This window comes from Apteryx rowi, unplaced genomic scaffold, assembly GCF_003343035.1.
Source record: "Apteryx rowi isolate R43461 unplaced genomic scaffold, aptRow1 scaffold_363, whole genome shotgun sequence".
In the NCBI taxonomy this organism is placed as follows: Eukaryota; Metazoa; Chordata; class Aves; order Apterygiformes; family Apterygidae; genus Apteryx; species Apteryx rowi.
Genome location: NW_020450119.1, coordinates 895,639 through 915,049, shown reverse-complemented (window position 1 = coordinate 915,049; position 19,411 = coordinate 895,639). Strand labels below are relative to the sequence as shown.

At 44.0% G+C, this 19,411-nt stretch overlaps 1 protein-coding gene and 1 long non-coding RNA gene across 3 annotated transcripts in view; one reads left to right on the top strand and one right to left on the bottom strand.

Annotated features, from left to right (window-relative positions):
* Positions 1-88: 88 nt before the first annotated feature.
* Positions 89-6,004, bottom strand: LOC112969664. The gene is made up of 3 exons (XR_003254772.1): positions 5,910-6,004; positions 1,806-1,920; positions 89-1,258 (listed from the first exon to the last, which is right to left on the bottom strand). It is a non-coding gene; the product is annotated as an uncharacterized LOC112969664 (long non-coding RNA).
* Positions 6,005-6,318: 314 nt separating this feature from the next.
* The window catches only part of DNAJC17 (DnaJ heat shock protein family (Hsp40) member C17), an 18,192-nt gene continuing 5,099 nt past the window's right edge, over positions 6,319-19,411 (top strand). Inside the window, exons 1-10 of one of the 2 annotated variants that reach the window (XR_003254768.1) lie at positions 6,319-6,519; positions 8,743-8,812; positions 9,993-10,051; positions 11,678-11,765; positions 12,136-12,218; positions 12,703-12,799; positions 14,449-14,498; positions 15,049-15,126; positions 15,818-15,898; positions 16,690-16,818. Coding sequence is in view for 1 of the 2 variants with exons in the window: in XM_026073140.1 (XP_025928925.1) it covers positions 6,442-6,519; positions 8,743-8,812; positions 9,993-10,051; positions 11,678-11,765; positions 12,136-12,218; positions 12,703-12,799; positions 14,449-14,498; positions 15,049-15,126; positions 15,818-15,898; positions 16,690-16,818 (813 nt within the window). In the remaining variant the exon portion in view is untranslated. The remainder of the gene's footprint in view (positions 6,520-8,742; positions 8,813-9,992; positions 10,052-11,677; positions 11,766-12,135; positions 12,219-12,702; positions 12,800-14,448; positions 14,499-15,048; positions 15,127-15,817; positions 15,899-16,689; positions 16,819-19,411) is intronic. The other variant, XM_026073140.1, reaches the window with a different exon arrangement.

Genomic DNA, 19,411 nt, shown 5'->3' with positions numbered 1-19,411 from the left:
GTACATGCCCCCCACCACAGGCTGTAGGATGTTCCCACAGATGTTCCCAAGGCTGTTTCCTCACTGATGTAACAAATTAGTACATACCACAATACAAGATGTTCCCAAGGCTGTTTCTCACTTTGATGCAACAAATTAGCACATATCACACTCCTCATCAGTCTCCGGGAGTTTGTAGTTCTCCAAGGTAACAGTGAGAATGAGAGGCAGAGAAAAGTGACCCAAACCTGTCGAAGAAATTCTCCATACCTTTTGAGTTAGGTCAGAACAGAAGCCTTACTTSTATAGCGCTATAGGGGTGAGTACATGGCAGCAACAATCGCAATAAGCCTCACCAGTGTGGTCTCCATCTACCAACAGTAACAAGGCCTTTTATGTACTTTATGTACTTCTTACATGTTCCAGAAGCTTCTAAACAATCAAAGATCATACTCAGAAACCTTTCCTCTTATGGAACGCTATAGCTATACAACCTTCACACCTCAAGGCTGGTTGGATCCGTTTTTTACCGGTGACCCTGCTTACAGCTTGTTCACGAAGGAAAGTGCTAGAATAGTAAAAATTCCTAATAGGCCTCAGGCAAAGCTGTCTTTTAAACTCCCGAACAGTAAATAAACCCCCCAAATACATTACATAGTCTGTATATTTTCACAAACTTCTACACACCCTTGTCACACCTTGTGCCCATGTACGCTCCAGGAGACAATACTCTGAAGGGTGAGCTGGTTCGGACAGTGTCTCGGTCCTTCCTCAGTGTTGGCTGTGGCACAGATGGGATAAAACRCATGCAGACAGCTCCTTTTCATATCAGAACTCTTAGAAAAGAGCTATGCATTTAAAAAGCCTCATTAACACTGTCAGAGCACACTAGAATTACTGGAAGGGAACATGTAAGACAGGAAGTTTGCCCTTACAGCTCCAGTCTTAAACATCAACTAAGACCTTTCAATTTGACTCCATGGGGGACCATCCTGTACTGCTTTACAGATGAAACCCAAATCCCCATCTGTTTCTTGCAAAACATTAAGGAAATAGATGAACAAAGTCTCTGAAGAGCCACCGCTCCATCACAAAAAGCCAGTCCCTCTGTTGGTGCTRTGTTCTCCTTGCAACTTCTAGGACTTTTTCATTCCTTCTGTTCTCTTCCTGCAGTTCAGCGGCAGCCCCTTCCAGAAGTTTATTCTCTTCTTAGCTGTTTTGAGTCCAGACTCATGAGGCAATCTCTACCTTCACTTTTCTGACTGAAATCATTCAAGGTCTGGTGACACCCAAACAGAACATGCTGGTGATTCAGTGGCAGCCTTCCTGGGGCACAGCCAACATCAATAATGCAATGGTGCAGGAGCAGCTTGTGGCTCTCCATTAATTCGTACAATAACAAGAGAAGGCATGCCACAGCAGGGTCCGAACTGTATATGGACAGCAGCAAGTGCACTAGTCTGTCCTTTACAGTGAGATAGCAATAGAATGGTATCCCAGGTCCTAATGTGCAGTAACAGAGCACAGAATGGCGAGGAGTAGCAAAAGCTCCTCCCTGGGGAAGGATCACCTTACAGAACTGGCAAGGAGCAATCCAAACAATTTAACCTTGAAAGGAAGGAAACACCTGCCAGGCAGAGACAGCAAGACCCAATCTGGAGCTCAGTGACTGCTCTTGGTCAATTTGAGAGCCATAAGGCGAAGAGAAGGACAAACAGGACACCTAGCCCTTCTATAAGCCAGATAGGGAAGTACATGCTCCCTTCCCACTATAACACACACACACCAGTAGACAAAAATAGATCTTTGGAAGCCAAAACAGGTACCTTGAGGCTGGACTCCTGGACTGTAACACTCCTCAATGGCAATGCCCTCAGACAGCTGAGTTAACAGGACACCCATCTGCTGGGCCAGGCTTCTAGTATCAGGGGATTGGTGTACCTAGGAAACAAGGCAGAGGGCATGGGAGGAAGGCAATGAGAGGAAAGGGGAAAAATTAACTCAAAGCAAAATTTGTGTAACCAAGACTGTCCTAGTGGGGACTGACATATAAAGATGCATCTACTGATCTTGGAAGTCTTGGCTTCCGAGTATCTAGTATGAGACTTTCGGGGCTCAATTCTCAGAGATGTCAAATGCCAACAACTCCAACTGCAGTTGCAAAGGTAGGGAAAGAGGTGCTGAAAGTAGAGGACTGGGTACAGCTGAGTCCCAACCACAGCTCTGCCACTGCCTCCAATGTGAATAAACTGTCATTTTCAGGAGTGCCAGCCAGCAGCTCCCACCAAAGTCTATGGGAACAGCTGGCTATGCAGCACTGCTGGAAAAGGAAAATGAGGAAAGAATTTCTCAGGGGTAAGGTCATTCACCATGGCTTTGAAGGCACAGACCCAACTCCTTCTTTTGCAATCTCAGGCTGTCCACTTAAGCTCTCTGCACTTCCATTTCTAGAATAATTAACAGAATTCTGCCCAAGGATGTGGTAGCAACTGTAAGATATGACTAGAAGCCAAGGCTGTATTAGCCCCAAACATAGATGAACAGCTTTGAAAAATATCAAGCCCTTTAAGTATACAAATGCGTCCAGGAGAATAAACTTAGCATCAATCGTTACAAACAAACCACCTTGGACATAAAACATAAAGCATCCCACTACATTCACATTCAAGCAGCTTGACGGGCAAAGGCTGCTTATTTGCTTCTGAGCAACAGCAACACAAACAGGAAGCTGTGAGATTTCTGAAGGAAGCCACCTCTGGGAGGATGCTCCCAGCTTCCCCCCCCCCATCCCCATCCCCATCCCCATCCCCTACACATTTGGTGCCAGTTACAAGTAGCCTGAATTCCTGTGTTTTACACTCCAAAAGGGAGGATGTCAAGACTTTGAGATAAGGCCTGCTTGGGCCCCAGGWCCTTGAGAAACAAAAGCCTCCTCTCATTGTTGGGGCAGTGTTAATTGCGGCCTGGACTACCTCCACCTGGACCTTGGGAAACAAAAGCCTCCTCTCACTGCTGGGGCAGTGTTAATTGCTGTGGTCAGGACTGTCTCCTCCTCATCAGGACCATGAGAGATAACACCTGCTTTTACTGCTGGGGCCCCATTGCAGACTGGATTTAACTCCTTCTTAGCCCAGCTATGGGATCTCTCCTTGGGACCCCCACTGCAAGAGTAAAGCAGTCATTTGCAGTCACTCAAACTCCTTTCTTCAGTGCTGAAGAGTGCGCAAGGCAGCTAGCCTGCCCTTGGGGGTGTTCGGCCACCCCCAACCCATGACTGTGGGTGCGATGGTCATAACAACGACGGAGGAGAGCTGAACCCTGCAGCAGCCAAGAGCCAGGGACTGCGCCTGCATGAAGAGAACTGTAACTGGCCTAGTGACTCCACCTCCACCTTCCCCCAAAGGGTATAAATAGGTTGGCCCCGGAGTCTGTCTTTGGCTCTTTGTGGGTGACAGTGGGTCTATCAGCTTGTGGAACCCCTTGGGATGGGGACATCCTCCTGCAGTTACTTCCCTGGGATTGAGTGTACGTCGGCCGCTGAGGCAACACATGGGTAAGATTGATCAGAATTGGTTTGCCTAGCTCATTCATTTGGGTATTTACAGTTAGTATAAATTAGCTATCCTTTTCTGTTTACTAAGTAGTTACTGTTAGCATAACTTTTAGTGTAATTAGAAATAACTATTCTAGTTGATCTGAGTTTCTGTTAACAAGAATTCTTGCTTTGTACCATTGCAGCTTCTGTAGTAAATTTTGGTCTTTGAAACAAGTTGTGGAGTCATGCAGTAAATCTCCTCTCCCCCTCCTCCCCTCCCTCGTGCCACATGAAACCCACACGGTCTGGGACTGTAAGATAGTCAGTTGTCCTGCAACACCACCTGAACACAAAAAAAGGTGAAGGGAAGGCTGAAACACTTCAGAAAACCCTGGTGACATCACAGCTACTTGTCGGCTCATAACACATTGCTGGCCAAAGGGCCAGCGGGGCTCACTAACTTGGCAACCTGGGAAGGAGGGTCTCTCCCCTGCAGGACAGCCAGGCAGTCATCCATTTCCTGGGTGAATGGAGCAGGTGCCTGGCAGTCTTCCTTTAGCACAGGCAGCCTAGCTCTGATCTCAGCCTGAGAAGGGATGGACTCTGCAATTCAGTCCAATCCACAAGAGGGGTTTATTCTTCTATTATTGAATTATCTATGGTATATATTATTTACTAGTTATATATATTAATTTTATATATTGAATTACATCTATTATGGTTAATGGATGCAAAAGGCTTCATGTTTTGATTTTCTTAAACTGCACTTCTCTTTCTGGAATCAGAGCCCTGGACACCTGAGAAGAAACCTCCCTCAGTCCCTTATCTGAGCTGTCATGCTGCAGTGATGAATAGACTATGGCACTACTAACAGTCACTGTTTTCTTCTGAGTCACCACCTCCTCCATAGTTATCCCCAGGTGAGCACTGGGGTAACCTCATTTGGCAATCACCTTACTAGAGACACTAGGCACAGAGAGCGAAATACATGTGCCACTTAAGTAGCAGAATCCATTGCTCCCATACCCCTCACTGCACCTAGACATATTGGCCTGAGAAAGGCTTGCTAGAGCAGAGTCCTTTCCCCTACATTCTCAGGGATCAAGTACCATTTTTAAGAGTTTATTCTCCCACAGGCACCACAAAGTTCTCCCAGAACCTCAGGACAACTGTTGACTGAAATCAGAGTCCCTTTTCTCTCCTCTCATGAGGCAAGACTGGCTAGGGCACAATCCCACAGAGACCAGCATTGCTGTGGCCCGGCATGCCAGTCACAGTGACCCAAAGGACACCTTCTGCACAATGGTTGGGCCAAAGGCCCCCATTTTGCCCTGCTCCTGCTATGCTTGACACTGGTGTTTATCCAAGGCAACGGAAAAGGAGGACTCAATTTCATGGGTAAAATACAGCTCCAAAATGGAAAGACAGTTTACAGAGAAACCAGGAGGAACACAAAGAAAACAGGATGTTAATCTTAAATCACTTTAGAATCTAGCCAAGGACCTGGCTGCTCTGACCAGTTTATCCCTCCAAAGCCTCTGAAAATTCAGGCTCTGAAAGTCCACCACTCCCCTCTTCCCTCCAGTTCTGTTCTCTCACAAGTAGCAGTATTACCACATGCCTGTGACAAGGATAGAAAAAGACACAGTGCAACTCAGAAAAGGAGTTAAAATCATAAGATATGAAAATCCCCTGTGAACCCCACACACTATTTGAAGAAACTGTGTGACAGAGAACAGGGACAACCTGCACCAAGCTCTGCTACACAGCAATACAATGTACTCCCAAGGAATAAGGATTAAGACACTCAAAAGCAGCACAGATGGTATGACTTTGGAGGAGATAGTGAGTGTTTCATTGCAGCACCTCTGGCTCCAAGCCAGTCATGGTCAGTCACAGCCAAACATAACCAGGTGGCTTATCTAGAGGTGTGTGCAAAAGTGAAGAAAGAAAYCCAAACAACAAATCTAATTCTGAAGAGGAGCTCTGCTGCGGTTTGCCTGTTGTAGAGGTAACACTAGGAACATCCTGTTGCCAGGCTGTACTATACTATATAAATGAAAAGACTGTCAGTGTTTTAAATTAAGTGTGGAGCTTAACCTAGTCCTTTCTAGTAATGATGATACCCACAACCATCCAGGGTCCATCCATGAAGTTTTAAACGTGGCTTTCTCAAAATGCAGTGTTGCAGAAGAGAAGAGCCTCACAAACCCTGATTTGTATCTTCTGACTGAACATCCTATGAAACAGGAGTTCAGCAAGGGCTTAGCTGGAAACTCAAGGGTACAAGCAGGGTGTCTGCACGGGTGCAAAGCTAAATCCGCACTGCAATACCGGGATGCAAAATGAAGGGCTAAAGCGGGACAGCCAGGTCYTTCGGTGAATATATACATACGTTCATTTTTTCTCCAACTTTATATATGTATCTTGAAAGAGCAATGAACAAATACGGAGAACTAGATTAGGATTGTCCCCAGGCACTGTGCCTTGGCCCGGGCGCGCTGAGCAGCCCGACAGCAAAGCGCAGGCAGCTCTAGCGCTTTCCGGCACTTTACTTCTGGCCTCACCCACAGGCGGCGCAAGGCCCGACAGGAGTTGTAGTCCCTCGGCCGCCCCACCCCGCTTCCAGACGCCACGTGCTGTTCCATGAACAAACTACATCGCCCAGCGCACCGCACCAACACCCTCCCATCCGCGCCATGCCTGCCGGGAGCGGCCACTGCGCGCCCAGGCGCCGAGGGCTTCCCGGCCTGCCGCGGGCCACGCGGTGCATTGTGGGACTTGTAGTCGAGCTGCCCCCTCCCATCCCGTCGCGCCGGTACTGCSGCGGCGCAGGGCGCTGAAAGACTCCATTTCCCGGCAGGCAGCGCGCGGAGCGGGCCCGAGGTGCTCGGCAGCGGCGGGGGGAGAAGCCGGTCAGCGCGGAGATGGCGGTCGATAAGGATGTGCTGCAGCTGGACCTGTACGGCCTGCTGGGAGTCGGGGAGAAGGCGTCGGAGAAGGAGGTCAGGACCGGGGCTTCCGCGGTCCGGGGCTCCCAACAGGGCCGCGGGAGGCTCGGCCCGGGACCCCTCTCTTCCCTCTGCTCCTCGCTGTCCTCGGCGGCTCCGGCTTTTCTGCTTTTCACGCAGTAACGGAAGTTACTGCCGCTTTTGTAAGGGGAGAAGGAGCTTACACGGCTCTGCTGGTCTCCGTGTAGCCAGTTCAGTAGTTGCCCCGAGCGCTGCCGCGGACACTGCTGCCTTCGTAGCTGAGCTGGTGCTTCGTTGTCGCCCGTTAGCTGCTGGCGACTGTATTTGTTAACAAAACGAAAAGCTCATTTTCCTAAYGCTGACCTGGCTGCGCTCAACTTATGCTTGTATTTCCTCGTCTTAAACCTGTGGAGTGAGACCTTGTTTTGGAACAGGGTGAAATCGGTTGAAATGAGCTGCAAAATTCCAGTTAGCCTCAGCCGATATWTCTCCTATGTTGTTTGCTTATGTACCTTCAGAAGGAAGTCTCCTCTGATGTTTACCAAAAAAACAAACAAACAAAAAAAACCCTATTTACTAGAGATCATTTTTAGGTGCTGTAGGTTCCCATGATATCTTGTTTTGTTTTTTTTTTTTTAATTACACGTTCCTATTTTTTTTTAATTTAAAAGCTAAGTCAACACTATAAATATCTGAAGGGCCTACAGGATTAAACGGGGAAACTGACTGACCTATTCAAGGGCAGTAAGACTTGCTGAGTAAAACTTTTAATACCTGAACAAAGTTAAACTTAAAACAAGAACTTTCTTTTCTCCYGTTAAGTTTTTTCTCTCTCTTTTTTTTTCTTAAGCAGTAAAGAGCAGTAAAAGAACAACTGAGTAAAACTTGGACGCTAAAGTCTGGGTCTGTCCAGCAATTGTATCAGAGACTGCCTGGAAATGCCAGGTACCGTGAGCATAAAATGGGGAAACAAGCCAAATATAAACCATGGGATTGAATGAGTTGGAAGACTTTGGTTGACCTCAGCTTCACTGCTGAGCTGCTCAATGAGAAAAAAGAAGAAATTACAATTTGAATGTTACAGTGGAACTTAAAAATTGACAAGCGTAATTTAGAGTTCTACTCCTTGATACAAAATGCTTGAAACAGCCCAGAGAACCTTTATATTCGGAGAAGCATCACCAAAAGAGCTGAACAAAGCGGAGCAAAGCTTACTTAAGTTTTACCTAAGGAAATCTAACTTAACTGTTTAGAGAAGCCTTAGCTAAACTTGCTGTATAGAACAGTTATTCAGATAGTTGTGAATGATGCATGATATGAGAAGATTTCCCTCTCTCTTTATTGGAGTCTTGTTTGTGGAGGAGATAGAATTAGGCCTGTCATGTTTCAGCTGCTGATCTACCTTCCCTCAGTTTTGTCCACCAGGTGGTGCTGAGCCACCACTTATTTCTTCCAGTCGAATTAAGACTGCTTGGCAGTTGAACAGAGCAGCTTTTTTTTCCTTTCCTTTCTTGCATGCAGGTGTTCCCCATGATAAAGAAAACTCGGTTATTAAAAGCCTCTGTAGTGACTTAGCCCATAAAGCTGTCAATTTTTCTTTGAAGTGTAGACGAGATTAAATAGTCTTTGGTCAAAATTTCTTCACCTGCCAAAATCAATTGTTGTGCAGTAAATTGTACGTACTCTGTCCCAAATGGCTATAGCTGTGAAGAACACTGTATCCCTCTGACTGGATAGAAAACTGTGCTTCAGTGTATTAGACTTGACCTTGATGATCGTGACTGCTGTAACACCGTGCACCTAAAAGTAAAACTTCTGGCCTTAAAAAGCTTAWATTGATTCAAAATGTAGCCGTCTGCTTACTAAACGTCCTGGGCTGAAATGGTTATCCTTTCAGTACAGTGTGATAAAAAGAGCAGGTCACTGCACTGAAGTTGAAAACTGAGTTTCAGTAGTCTCTTGCTATTACAGTAGGCTCCTTCATTTTTTATGTTTGAGGGACCAATGGCTCTCCAGAAATGGCTTTTATTTTCTGTCAGGGCCAGGGGATTTCTAGTCGTGCAAATGAATGTTGGCTCAACTACAGTCTTCTGCTTATGATAGGGAGGTGTGTTTTAAGTTAAGCAAAAAAAAAGAAAAAAACACCCTCTGAGTAGGGATTTTTTTTTGCATTTCTGTGGTGCAGTTTTCCAAGCTGTGTTTCTCGACACAGACCAAACAGTACCAACTGACAAATCTCTGTTCTGGCTCTTACAGGTTAAGAAAGCTTACCGCCAGAAGGCCCTGACTTGTCACCCGGATAAGAACCCGGACAATCCCAAAGCAGGTGAGATTGGAGTGTGTGGACACAAACCACTGTTCTTGTCTGATCCACCTGTGCAGACTCCTGGAGGTGGCTCTGTTTAACCTCAGGTCTGTCTTTGCATGCAATTAAGAGAATACCTGGGTTTGTGTCATATGATATATACGTATGCAGGATTAAGAGTTATTTTCATTGCTAGATTTCTCTGGGTTTTAAGATTAAATGCATACATGTTGACTTTCAAAAGCCTAAGTGTTAAGTGAATGCTGAAATTTTATTTGCACCTCCCCAAATCTTTCCGTCTGCTACTTGAATCCTGGACCTTTGGCCATATTGTCACCGACGTTAACTTGCTAGTCATTCTTTTAATTCATACTTCTCAAAATTGAAACTTTAATAGCAAGCTTATAAATCATTATTCTATATGGGCAATGCCCATTATTGTCTGTTAGAGAGTAGGCCCTGACTCTGTGCAGCTGAGTACACCTAAACAGTTAGCAAGGTCTGTGGATTCTACAGCTTCTCCATTTGTTTTGCAACTACCTGTGGGTGAAAATGAACAGCAGCAGTAACTGGAAGGATGCCATTCATCAAGACACCTCAAAATTTTGCGTTTTCCAGTTTGTTAGACCACAGATTTATAGACTGATAATGTATAATTGTAGTGTGGAGACTGCCAGCAGGAAACCAAATATTTTACAGTAATGAGAGGAAAGCTGGGAGTTTTGATTATCTGCAGAAAATTTGGAGGTGGTTTGAAGTGTGTGGGGAGGCCTCCAGCTAATAAGCATATCCCTTCAGGAAAAGGGTCAGCAATATTGATGTAAAAGAGAACGTTTGGATCTTGGGCTGAAAAGTTATTAATATGAAAAGAAGAATTTATTTGTAACACACTGTTTCAGGCTGACTTCGGGTTCAGGAATGAATTTCTATATGGATTCTGTTGAAGTCATGTTTTCCAGATATTTCTTGTAATGCAAAGGTCCCAATTTTTGTTTGTTATCTAAACTTCAGTGTAAATTAAGAATGTTTTTCTTTGAATTGGGGAGATCCTGACTATGGGTTTGCTTGCAAATGCTTTGGAAAGGTTATTCTTCTTTCTGACGTTCTGCAGGTTTCTTCCATAAGGGATTGTCTTTTCTGATTCATCTCCAGACCACTAGCATGGTTTTCTGCATCTTACCTTTTTTCTTCTAATTCCCAGCGGAAGTCTTCCACCAGCTATCTCAGGCCTTAGCAGTGCTAACAGATGCAGCAGCAAGGGTAAGGATGCCTATCTTTTGTTCATGGTGGGAGTGTGTGGTGTTAACCTGTGCAAGCCTGATGGGGAAGTAGTGAAAACTCTCCTCTTGTCTGTCATGTTCCCTGCACTCTTCTTTGATTGAGCCTTCATGAATGCAAGTCTCATCTGTTATGCCCTGTAGTTCACTGTGAGATCAAGTAGTATGTGCCGGATAAAAGCTTAGACAAAACGTCCTTAGTCCAATCTGATGTTCTCTGTGTATTCTGTCCATTTACTGAGTGAGATACTGTGTTTAATAATGTATTAAACTGAGACATATCCCACTTTTAAAATAAAGAAATAATCACCACCGATTGATTCAGAGACATATTAAATTCCTGTGACATCGTTGCATTTGCAGCTCCCTTGAAGTCAGTCTGACAAGCAGGTAATATCTAGGCTTGTGATCTTTAGGGCTCAAAGTCTTTCTTTCCATGGGGCACAGAGACTTATAAACAGAAAAGCCAAATCATAGTCTTGATCTCTATCCTCTTGCTGCGAGAACTTTGCAGGCTGCCAGATGTAGCTTGGACTCTGTTCTTGCTGAAGTAGTGGTTGAGTGCCTACTACTCAAGCCCTGAAAGTAGTCTGGATATGTGAAGGGAAAGAATAAAAAGTTCAGCATGAGCAAATAATTGTATCCAGTTAAACTCATGAGAGAATGCATATTAAAATTTCAGATGATAAGATTTAAAAATATGGTATAACTCTCCTCTTTCCAAGCATTGGCAAAAATTGTAATCTCCCTTCCAACGGACGATGAAACTTTTTGCTTCCAAGAACGTTTTGGCTTCTATATTTAAAAGGAAAAAGAGTGTTTAGCAAACCTTTCACATACAGGAAGGAGAAACATCAACTTCTCTAGTTTATTAAACAAGAGGAGTGCTTGCATGTATGACTATTCAAAAGTAATTTTTAAGCACTTGTGCAGGTCTATGCTTTACCTACCATAAAGGATTCTGTGAAGGTCAGTGAACAGATTATTAACTGTTTTAAACAAATGTCAGTGAAACCGAGCGTTTACTCTCTGTATGGTGCTAAATGAACAATGATGTGCTATTACTACTGAAGAATGCTGGTGTTCTTTGATTTGATACTTTTCCCCCAGTCAAATTAAACATCCAGCTTATGAATAAACCTTTCACGTAAAGTAAACCTTGTTTATTTTAAAATTTTGCTCTAAGCCAGACCTGACCCATCATCAACAGGTATAAAAGAAATAATTATTCCATGCCTTTCAGAATATGACATTTTTTTGCCGATGTTACCAGTGCCCCCAAAGCCACTTTTGGCCTATTCAGGAACCCAAAATATTCTTCCCACCTGTAAAAATGGGTTAGGCTTTCTCTCAAATACACTTTGCAGTTATTCCTGGACTTTTTGACTTTCCTTTCAGGCTCAATCTGGAGACCCTTGGACCTCTTTTAATGTTTTCAGGATATTTGTGTTAACTTCCAACATTTTTAGGAGGAATGCTAAAAAGAGACAGAAAATGCTTCACCTCTGGTTAAAGTGCTTCAATATCTGATCTTTCCTTTATTCATCACTTTGCATTTTATCCCTTTTGCTTTATATAGTTTCACACTATTCTGTTGGTTCTTTGACAGGCGGCATATGACAAAGTGAGAAAAGCCAAGAAGCAAGCAGCAGAAAGGACACAAAAGCTTGATGAGAGGCGAAAGAAAGTAAAGCTTGGTAATGAAATCAAAACTTCATTTTGGCTTGAAGTGTTCCTTAGCAGGGTATTTGCATTTCTTCCACCACCGGAACTCACCACTGATCATTAAACTGCTGTCCATCTCTAACAGCTATGTTCTTTTATGCCCAGTACAATGTAGTAGCTGAAATCTTTTCCCGTAATCATACCTGGGGATGATCCTACTCTAGGAAGGTATTGAGGTTTTTGATGACCACTGGGACTGCTAGTACATTGCTGTATCTGGGCAGAAGAGAGGTGGCATAGCTGTCAGAACTCTATTTTGAATTTCAGTACAGCTCTGTAGAGAAAAATGGCAACTGTGAAAATTCTCTTTGGATGATTTTAATTTTATTTTTTTCTCTGCAGATCTTGAAGCCAGGGAACGAGAAGCCCAGACCCGTGAGAGTGAAGAGGAGGAGATCCGGATAACAAGAACACTAGAACAAGAAGTAATGATGAATTCTTGGATTTTTATGTTGTTTTTGAGAAGAATTGTTGGAAGTCTTCGCATTCATCATGAGAACCATGTGATGAGATGCAGCAAACCTGATTGTAGCAGTGCTTCAGCCTTTTGGCCTATGGGCTCTATGAGCCAGAGAGAGGCTTGTCTGTGGAGGGGTCTTGTAGCAGTCTGGCAAATGTATCAATCTCAAATAATTTTTTTTTTATGTTTTTTTAAGTCTGCCCTTTTCTTTCTGCAGAGCAGGAATAGCAACAGCTAATTGCTTATGTGCTGGCTGATAGGGACTCTGTCCATAGGGAACATGAGCAGTCCAATCAGTACATGAGCAGTAGGGCTGGCACAGGGAGGAATTTGCCTCGGGAGACGAGTATAAGACAAGCTCTCCTTGTCAGAAGTACAGTTTTAGGCTGGTGTGAGCCAACCATTAAACCACGCCCTCAGACATTCATGCTGTCTTACCTGTCCTGTAGATAATACGCCTGCGTGAAGAAGGCTCCCGTCAGCTTGAGGAGCAGCAGAGACTCATTCAAGAACAGATCCGACTTGAGAGAGAGCAGCGCATCCAAGGTGAGGACAGATGAGACTGAAGCCCTTAGACAAACTGCATGCCCCTAAGACTCAACTCACCTGCAGGCAGAGCTCACTTTTGGATGCAGCTTCTGACCTAGTCACGTTGCCACATATAAGACTTCTACTTAGCACCTTATTTTCAGGGACAAGTGAAAAGATTAATATTTCTGGGAAGTTTTTTCCTATATATGGCATGTTGCTCTTTCACATGTTGTCTGTGGCTGCTCCTCTGCAACGAATATGGGCGGTCATCTTCTAAAGCATTGAACCTAGATGGCCTGATGTGGAGCCCCACAGTTGTTCTGGGAAAGAAGCCTAAAGTCATATTCATCTGATTGTCACAATCAAAGCAGTCAGCCTTGCATACTTAAAATAGGGACCAGTTCAAGTTTGCAAACAGTGACAGTTGTCATTGGGCTTACTTCTTCTGCATCCTCTTGAGAGTCATTAGTCTCTATCATCCAAAAGAGATTCAGTAAGGAGGATAAAGTTTTGTACAATCTGTGGTTGCTGAGTTTTACTTCCTGGAACTTGTTTCTCTCATGTTTTTTGGGCATACATAGTTATCATTCCAAGTTTGTACAGAGACCGACATCAAATCCTTCAGGAAATGAACAATGTGTTGAACTGGAAAACATCTGCATTCTCTGCTGCAATGCGAAAATAGAAAGTTACTATGTGTGAGGTTGTCTCCCTCTAATTCTCATGGGCTCTTTGGGAGCTGTTGTTAGTCTCCCTCATACAGGACGGGATGAGCTTTTCCAAAATCCCTGCACTTCATCCTTTGGTATTCCTGAACCTCACTTCCACCCACAGATTTCTGGAGTGACCTGCCTTTTTTCATACTGTGTCTCTGTGAGCTTAAAATAGTTGTATGCTTCAGAAAAATTCTGTTCTGCTTTTCAAAACAATTTAGAGTTCTTGTTCAGGAGTTCAGTTTAATGGGAAGACTTTTGCTTCCTACCCCTTTCATTCTGGCAGAGGTCATACCATAAAATCTCCTGCTTTCCCACAGGGAGAATGTTGATCTAATGGGTAAAAAAATAACACCAGAGGTCAAGATGCGGAACCTCTTTTTTGGGGTCACCATGAATTTCCAGTGTGATTGTACATAAGTCATTCAGCCCACCCTAGCCTTTCTTAACTTAATTTCACATATGAGGAATTGGGGAGGATGTTGAGCATTTACTTACTGTAAAACTCCGAGATGAAGAGCAAGTCACTATAATGTATTTACGTTATAGGGCCAGATTAAATTCTCATGGTGTGCTAGCCTTGTTTTTGTCTTTGCTTAATTTTTCCATGCTTGTTCCTAGTAGTACAGCCCCCCTTGCAGGGAGAAATTATACAGAATATAACATACACAGGGCCTGTATTTTTACTTACGCATTTTCTGTGCTTGGTTATAGCAAGTCTGAGCATCAAAGAAAGGAAAAATGTTGGCATCCAATATTCTGTCTATACTGGGGCTTCTGATGTATTGTGCAAGACTCTTGGGGCTGAAATAGTCTAGTACAAAAGAAATTCAGAAGTGCAGTTGCTATTGCCATACGTACATTCTCAGGGTAAATTTTGTGCTGATGCTCTTTAGGTGAGAAAGTTTCTACTTGTGTCATTTCTGTCTTTTTTTCTTTCACTCTCATTAGGCAGACACGAAGGGAATGGAGCAGAAGGCAAAATAACCCCCAAACTCAAAGTAAGATATCCCTGTAAAGCTGGGTTTGGGTGAAAACTGACAGAACGTTTGCAGCTTTGGAAACCAAAAGGGGCACCTCAACTCTGTTGCTGAGCAGGCATGGCCTTTTGTACAGTGGAGATGAAGTTCCTCTATCTAGCACTCATCATGCATGCAAACAGCTCCTGCCACTGCCTATAATATATCCTTCCTCCCTCCCCCTTCTTTTTCTCCTTTTTTGTTCAATCTAGACTTTTGAGCCTGAATTTGAATGGTCTCTGCTTTAGGCACTGGGGAACATCTGCTTATTACCTTGACTTATTACCTTAATATAGCCATTAATATGCTTTCAGGTATGAGCTTTTTTTATTCCAATGAGCATTCTTTCTCCTTGTTGCCCAAATAGTTTATTCCCTTTGCATGTTTTGATGGTGAAATCATTGTCTTGGCAATGTTGGGATTGTAAGCTGTAAACAGCCAACCTGATTATTCTGCAGGTGGCAGGAGCTGCATTCAGCACAGCAATGTGTGTTGAAGTAGACAAAATTAACTTGTCACATTTATTTCCCAGCTAAAATGGAAATGCAGGAAAGAAGATGAGACAAAAGGGGGATACTCAAAAGATGTTCTGCTGCGAATCCTGCAAAAGGTGCTGTCTGACACTCTTCTTTATTACTTGATCTTTCCCTGCTCTTATGCTATAAGAAGGGATAGTAAATTCTGGTAAGCTATATAGAAACTGGAGCAGCTCATTTTCTTTGCTGTTGTCCAGCTTTCTCTCATGCCATTTTCAGAGATCATCAGCATCAGCTGTGAACGGTTCCCCAGTTGTCATCCCTGTCTCCCAGCAGCAATTGCTGCTGGAAGCAGAGCTGTCACAAACTTTTTTCCATGAATAGTTCATGCCCTGCATAAAGATTAGACTGATTGCATGGTTATGATGCGTTTTCACCTTCACTTAAGGCACGGTATGTTAGCTGCTGTGAGGAGACAGGAGACGGAAATAGATGAGAGCCTATGCTCTGATTAATCCCAGCATGTTTTCTATTTTCCCTTCATGAGAGTATCTGCTGTAGCTAGGACTCTGAGCTGAGCAGCCATCCTGCACTGTAGCCTGCCGAAAGCCAGGTATGTAGCCACATACCTCCCCAAAATCATTTCTTGGAGGGGCAGAAATTGTGTCAGGTCAGGATCCATGGAAGCATCTTGTAATACAGAAAGGGTGACAGCTCAAGCCTTAGGTCTGTGGAGACGTGTGTTTTCTCCATGTGTTCCACAGATGTATTTTGCTTCTCATCTGGGTGTGTAATTGACTTTTCTTTCTTTTTTTGTTCTTACAGTATGGTGATGTGCTCAATTTGTTGATCTCAAGTAGGAAGACAGGGAGTGCAGTCGTGGAATTTGCTACGGTTAAGGCTGCTGTAAGTCTGGTGGAGACCACAGATATGCTCAGTGGAGAAGAAGAGGTGTTGCACGAGGGAATGGTTAGCAGACTGGCAGCCTAGAGCCACTGCTTTGTCATTAAGGCAGTGGAGAAGGGTAATGAGAGTCCAAAGGTACAGATGCATGAAGGGAGTGGCAAAGCTCAAGGCATAAACCCAGAGCAGATCATGCACGTAAACAAGCAGGCTGCACATGTAAATGGCTGAGGAAAGAGCTGCTGCTTTAAAGAGCAGGCACTCATCTATTGAGCCAGCTCTGACTGAGGGTTAATTACCCATTGTGGGGGTGGGCTTAATGAGTTTTAGAGATTATATCAGGCATCTACAGATTTGAGGGGGAAAAAAACAAACCCCAAAATATCTTGACTCACTATAAGTTATGATCATTCATGTGGCAATGGAAACAAAAATCATCAGTCACTCTTAATTTTACGAGTTCCATCAACTTAAAATTATACTATGCAAGAGTCTCTCTTTATTCCTTGTCACCTGCTCTTTTACTCATATATCCAAATAATCTAAGTATATCAAAATAAATATCTGTGCTCTTTTTATTAGAAGTACTGGCAGTGATATGTCCATTCTGTGCTTGATGCAGGTATGGGCCTTAAAAAAGGGTGCTTCCTGTGTAGGGCAGCTGTGAAACCTGTTTGTGCCCTACTTGACCTTGATTCAGGGCTGAAATGGAAAAACTCTTATGATTGTTAGTGAGCTGCAACATCGTGTGTTCCAAAATTCAGATGGTGATGAAAGGATATTTTCATTGGTAGGAGATGGCTGTGAAGAATGAAGTTGGCCTGATAAATAATCCTCTAAAGATTTCCTGGCTGGAGGGCCAGCCCCAGAGTAATCCCAGCACTGTCCCTTCTGACAGTGCTAGTCAGCCGAGGACTTCACAGGTAAGGCAAACGTAGGCTGCTGTTACTTAAATCTGTTTCTATAGCAACCTAAATTTAACAGTGGGCTCTGTACTTTGAGTAAAATACATTGATTCCCAGCAGAGCTGGCAAAGAAGCTGTTAGTGAAGGGCCTGGCTTTCTGATGAGCCTTTTTATGCTGAAGCAATGGCCTTTTTTTAGTGACCTTTTGCTTGAGTAGCAGCATGCTGAGACACAAGCTACCTGGATGAGTGGTTCTTTCCACAATCTCTCTTCCAAGAGCAAAAGATGTTCTTTGCTCAGCCTGAAGCCTCTAATGCCCCTTTTCTGTGGGTTTACTCCAGTACACTTTGACTCTGGGAATCCTCTGGCTGAAAGCTGGTTGGAATGGGTCTCCTAGAAGGCTTGTTTACAGAGGTTGGTTTACTCACTGAGGATGGGATTTCAATGCTGAAAGAAGCAAATGTATATTCTTAGGGTCTGTGGAAGGGAAAAGAAAGTATCAAACTAAATGTCCTAGTAAAGAGACCTTATTGTCCATTTAAGTCGTCTTTGACAGTGTTATTAATGGCCTTGGTAGACACTTTGAGTGCAAGGTGGTTGTTAATCCATCTGGAGCTGTTGCTCTCGGATAGCAAATGTATTCCAAACACAACACAGATGAAAGGCAATAACATCTAGTGGTTAAAACATAGAAAGCAGGTTTCTCCAGACTCTGAGGCCATGCTGCAACAAATTGCTGGCTGTCAGTTACCCTCTGCTCCCATTGGTCCTTTGGAGTGGAAATTGTATTCATTTCTTTGAAGCATGTTAAATTCAGTGCTATAGAACAAACTGTAATGTAGTTTGTGCTCTGCATGTTTTCTGACCTATTTAGTGATAACTTGGCTGTCTAAGAGGGAAGGTGTGAAGGAGCCTGAGTTCCTTTGCTGGTTGTTTCAGTTCCAGCTCAAGCTTCACGTGACACTCCTTCCCCTCCCCTCCTTTCCCTGTGATATAAAGATCAAAACTCAGATCTGATTGTTGCTGAGAGGAATCTTGCCTCATGCTCTGCAGGTGCCCTTAATTTGTGTGTGTGTGTGTGTGTGTGTGTGTGCATTTAGATCAGCCTTCTATGTGTTCACTACCTAAATATTTTTGGCCGCCTGTGAGGTTCTTTGATGCATTTGGTGTCCCAGCTTTTTGCTAAGCGCTTTAGTTACAGTAGATGTCTTTACACATCAGAATGCCTTGTTGCTGTCCCAGTTTTGTTTGGGGCTGGTATGTTTCCASTTGGGATGCACATCCTCTGAACAGCCTGGCCCTGAACAGCATCATTTCCCAGAAATCCTGGGCAAAAGCGGTTATAACAGCATAGCCCAGTAGCCACAGGAAGCAGAGCTGAGAGGATCTCCATGCACAATGTAGAACCAGTGAGAGCCCTGCTGACACTCCAGATTCACTGAGGTGGCCAGAGTATTAGAAAACAAATTGTAAAAAAAGCAGAATTCAGTCCAATGAGTTTGAGTATTCCTCACTAGTACAGAACAAGAACTGGCTCTGAAGAGCTCATTAATACCTAAGGGGGTCACTGGTGCAGTTGGAGCTTAATAGTGGATTCTTGCCTCTGAAGGCAAGGTGAAAGCCCTGTCTTGTGACTGAGTTTGTCTTGGCTTGTTTCCGTGACCAAAGCTTGTTTGTGTGAAACGGCAGCATCTGCCTGCTGTGAGGGATTACTTTGATGGAGCAGCAAGGGAGAGCAGGCTAAAGTGACCAATGGTGTTCATGCTGTGTGGAGATGGAGAGTCACTTCTGTCCAGCACAGCCCCATAATTCTCATGTTGGCTCTTAAAATGGTGAGGACTTACAACCGCAGATTTACATCCTTTCCCAGGAAATCACACTTCTGATGCTTGTATGTCCTTTCTACTGCTTTTATGTGTAAGCAGCTGCTGTTTCTTTGATTGAGTCTTGCTGTCCAGGCTAAAATCTCTAGGCTACTCGGATTCCTTCCTTTCTTACTCCTTTCCTACCCCAGGGCTTCTCCCAAATCCTATTCCTGCTTCCACTAGGATGTTTCCAAAATCAGTAATTTGGTAATTGCTTTTCTTGGCTGTACTTCTTCTAACTAACCCTTTGTCTTCAGCTCTTCACTTCCATACTATCCAAAATGAAATCTTTCAGAGATCTTCTTTTTGCCACTGCCCTGATCCACTCCCCACCTTCTCCTTTCATATCCAGTCTGGCTTCCCATCCATCAAGGCCCACATTCTCGCTTTCAAGTTCTCTTTCAGCTCTGCACAAATCTCGTTCTCTTTTAGGTTGCCCTTACTTCCTATTTGCCGCTCCCTCTGTATAGCTCCTATTCCTGTCTGATTCCACCCCCTGTTTGTTCCCACTCTGTGCAAATGCAGCTCCCTTCCCACTTCCCTTCAGAAAACAGCCAAAGAGCCGCAGTGGTCTCATGGCAACATACTCACTACTCATCCGCTTGAGAGCTGCGTGTACTCCCTGCCTGGGGTAGTCGGCCAGGAGCTGTGCACCACAGCCCTCAAAGAACTGAGAGCCACACACACACTTAAGCCAGGGGAGCTTTGGAAGCAGTTCCCAGATGAAATTGAGGCTGACTCCTGAA